This window comes from Rhagoletis zephyria, unplaced genomic scaffold (assembly GCF_001687245.7).
Source record: "Rhagoletis zephyria isolate East Lansing unplaced genomic scaffold, Rhagoletis_zephyria_1.1 Rzeph_scaffold_34784, whole genome shotgun sequence".
NCBI lineage: Eukaryota > Metazoa > Arthropoda > Insecta > Diptera > Tephritidae > Rhagoletis > Rhagoletis zephyria.
Genome location: NW_016191839.1, coordinates 1 through 3,519, shown reverse-complemented (window position 1 = coordinate 3,519; position 3,519 = coordinate 1). Strand labels below are relative to the sequence as shown.

General features: G+C 40.1%; 1 protein-coding gene across 1 annotated transcript; it reads right to left on the bottom strand.

Moving 5' to 3' along the window:
• Positions 1–78: 78 nt before the first annotated feature.
• Positions 79–3,509, bottom strand: LOC108354292 (GATA zinc finger domain-containing protein 14-like; the record flags this gene model as incomplete). The annotated part of the gene is made up of 3 exons (XM_017605486.1): positions 2,474–3,509; positions 408–860; positions 79–328 (listed from the first exon to the last, which is right to left on the bottom strand). Coding segments are annotated over exons 1-3 (1,738 nt in total), but the record flags the coding sequence as incomplete, so codon positions are not given.
• Positions 3,510–3,519: the final 10 nt, after the last annotated feature.

Sequence of the window (3,519 nt, the reverse complement as noted above, 5' to 3'; positions counted from 1 at the left end):
GCGGCATATGTTGGCGCAAGTAATATGGCGTATGCTGTAAAGAATGCTGTGGCTGGTGATAGCTCTGGAAATGATTACTGCTGCCGGTATTGGTATTATTGTTATTGTTATTACTGCCATTGCCAGTGTTGTTTATGTGGTGACCATGCACTTGCTGTGACGGTCCAGGCTCTCGCAAGCGTGGCCGTCGTATCGGTGGACTTCCCTGCTGCATCTGAAAANTATTACTGCCATTGCCAGTGTTGTTTATGTGGTGACCATGCACTTGCTGTGACGGTCCAGGCTCTCGCAAGCGTGGCCGTCGTATCGGTGGACTTCCCTGCTGCATCTGAAAAAGAAGCCATAAAACAGTTAAATAGCATCTCATAGTTCCTCTCAGATATATGTACATATGTAGGCGCGCTAACCTGAGTGCGAGGCGAGCGTCGTTGCTCCCAAATTGCAGGCGGTGACTGGCTGGGCATGCGACCGGAAATGCGGCGTCTTTTGCGCGAAGGACTGTCCGATTTCAAACCGTTGGGCCCGCTGCTGAGCGAAGTGGTGGATCCTAAAGCACCAGAAGAGCCAGTCGGTCCATCAAGTAGGCTGGCAACGCTACTGCTGCCACCAGCTAAGGCTACAGCCGAAGTTGAGGGTCCGTTGCTGTTGTAATGATTATGGTGGTGGTAATGGAAGGAGCCGGAACCACCATTCTGATGCCCGTTACGGCCATAATTATTACCATTACGCAAAGTACCGTACCCATTGCTGCTACCGGCGCCGCTGATATTCAGCTCTGCTCCTCCTCCACGTTCAGGACGATTATCATTGTGGAAGTCCCCGTTCCGGGAATGGTTGCTGTTGTTATGGCCATCAAAGTGCTGTGAAAAAATATGTAGGTAAATCGGCATGAATCTTCAAAATTGGACTGGAGTGCACAGTATTAGGGAACACACATACATACTTTAGAGTGTTGCAGAACAATAGTCAAATTTTTGTACCGAAATTCCCCAGTGGGAAAATGGGAATTCATTCCATTTTTCTACCAAGAAAAGATTAACAAGTACGGCTGAACGAAAAATTACATCGCAATGTAAGCGAGCGGATGAGTGTAATTTTGAAGTCGCAAACGAAACAAAAAGTTTGAAAACGTTTGTTTCACGTTATCTCAACAGCTGGATGGGTGTTCGACTGCCGTGTTGTGTTGGTCACGGGTTCAAAACCTGTGGCACGGACTTCATTTTTTATTTGTATTTATTTTTTATTATTTTTTTTTAATTCCATTTATGGTTTCGTAAAGCGCAATGCATACTTTCGTATGAGACTCCTGTGGAGAAACTCTTGCCTTCTTTTCGTGCGTAGGTTACTTTTTGTATTCCTTTGCATTACCTTTTCCCACTGGGTCGATATCCATATCCCTATTTTTTCCTTTTCACCTAAATAACGTATGTACATAATAAAATTAACAAAATTACTCTCACTTTTTTTAACTTCCAATAGCATGTTGATAACCTAAAATCACATGTACAGTGGCTCAAACAAGTGTTCATGTGTTCATTTTTTTAATATTCACAACATTTTTAAAGTACATTTTTTTTGTAATTTTTCTAAAACATGTTATTTAAGCCTTGGCGTCATGAAGTGCAATTTTTAAGTGGCTAAAAAACCGCGTTGATTTGTAATAATTTCTTCTTTTTTTTTTGCTGACGAATTTTCGCATTTGTTTCTATATAAGCATTAGTTTCTTATGAAATAAAATTCGGGAGACCGTTCGCAATGAATTTTGTAAAAATCCACGCTAGTTTTTGTAAATTACACTGGTTATAGTACAAAGCACCGCAAAAGCAGTCACTAAAAAAATTCCGAAAAGTCTGCGGGACTGTATGCCGATTGAAACTTACACTTCTTTAGACTAAAATTGTATGGGCTATAAAACGGCATACACAAAAATGTTGTAAATATTCATATTAAAAAGCTCTAAATTTTGTTGAATTTTTCCTAAATTTTGTATAAAGTTTGAAACTTTGATTTATATGGTTTCGACTAAAGCTTGGAACTCATTTTTGTAGGAAAAAAAATTACCTCGAAAAATATTGTGAATATAAAAAAAAAAATTAAACACGTGAACACTTTTTTGAGCCACTGTTACTAAGATTGAGCTCGTTTATCGCACAAATGCTGTATTCATCACTGTGTGAGAAGTATGAACACATTTTCGCGCGGCGTGGGTATCTAAAAACCCCTTCACATGACGACAGGAGTGTCTTGATAACGCGCGCTTACATTGCCTTGCATTTTGCTCAAGGTGTTCACATGTTAGCGCGCGTTAGACGCTCATCATACAGCAACAAAAATTCCAATTCGTAGATGCTCGTAAGGCCAAGGGTCAAAAAAAAGGGCAAAAAAAAATAAAATTAGCCTCTTATGTTCTGAGACACCCTAATGTTCATTTATATACATACATATGTTTATGCGCTAACGAAAAAATACTCACCATGTTATTCATACCACTGCTGGTATTGCCATTCAAATTGCCACTGTTGCTATTATTTCTTTCAAATAATCCTGAGTTAGATGCATTACTGCCGTTGCCATTGTTGTTGTTGTTGTTGTTGTTGTTATGCCGACGATTCTGCTCACCGTACTGATAGTGATTCTGTTGGTTGTGATGATTGCTGCCATAATATTCGCCATTATGGCGGTGCTGCATCATAGAGTTACCGTTACCACTAATACTGTTATTTTGATTTCCGCCAGGGCGTCGGTAATTGTTGTTGTTGTTGTTATTATTGTTATATTCACCATGACTACCACCATTATCCATGCTGCCACGACCATTATTGCTAAAGCGTAGGTGGTGTCGCAAGTGTTGCTGCTGTCCAAAATCCATAGAATTGAATGGTTGATGGTAGTTGCTGTTGTTGCTGTTGTTGCTGCTGTTGATATTGTTGTTTGTTATATTATTGGTATTATCACAAATCAAGTTGCCATCAGTCGAGTGTGTCAAAATAATGTTATTATCATTATAATTGTTGTTGTTGTTGTTGTTGTTCATTTCATTAAGAACATTCAATGTGTTGAACGGCTCCGTCGTTGGGACAGAGGAAGAGGCACGCACATCAACGACACGCATTGAGGATGCCCCATGGGTTTGAGTTTCCGACGAGTTCGCAGAGATTCCAGAAGAAGATGAAAAAGGAGAAGAGAATGCAAGAAGAGCGGAGGAAGTAGAAGTGGAAGGAGAACAATTAGAGATCGCAGACGCGTACACCGGAATGGACGGATGGCGATTTCGCGTTTTTTGCATGGACGATGACGATGTTGTTGTTGTTGTGTACAATGATGAGTTCAATATGGATGAAGTTGTTGATGCAGTTGGTAATGTTGTTGTTGTTGTTGTTATTGTTGTTGTTGTTGGTTTTGTCATCGTCCCATTTGGGGCAGGTACATTCGTTGGAGATGTTGTTGTTGTGATTTTATTGTTTATAGTATTTTTAGTTGTTCCATTAAAAATCAAATGATTTGACATTGTAGCCATTG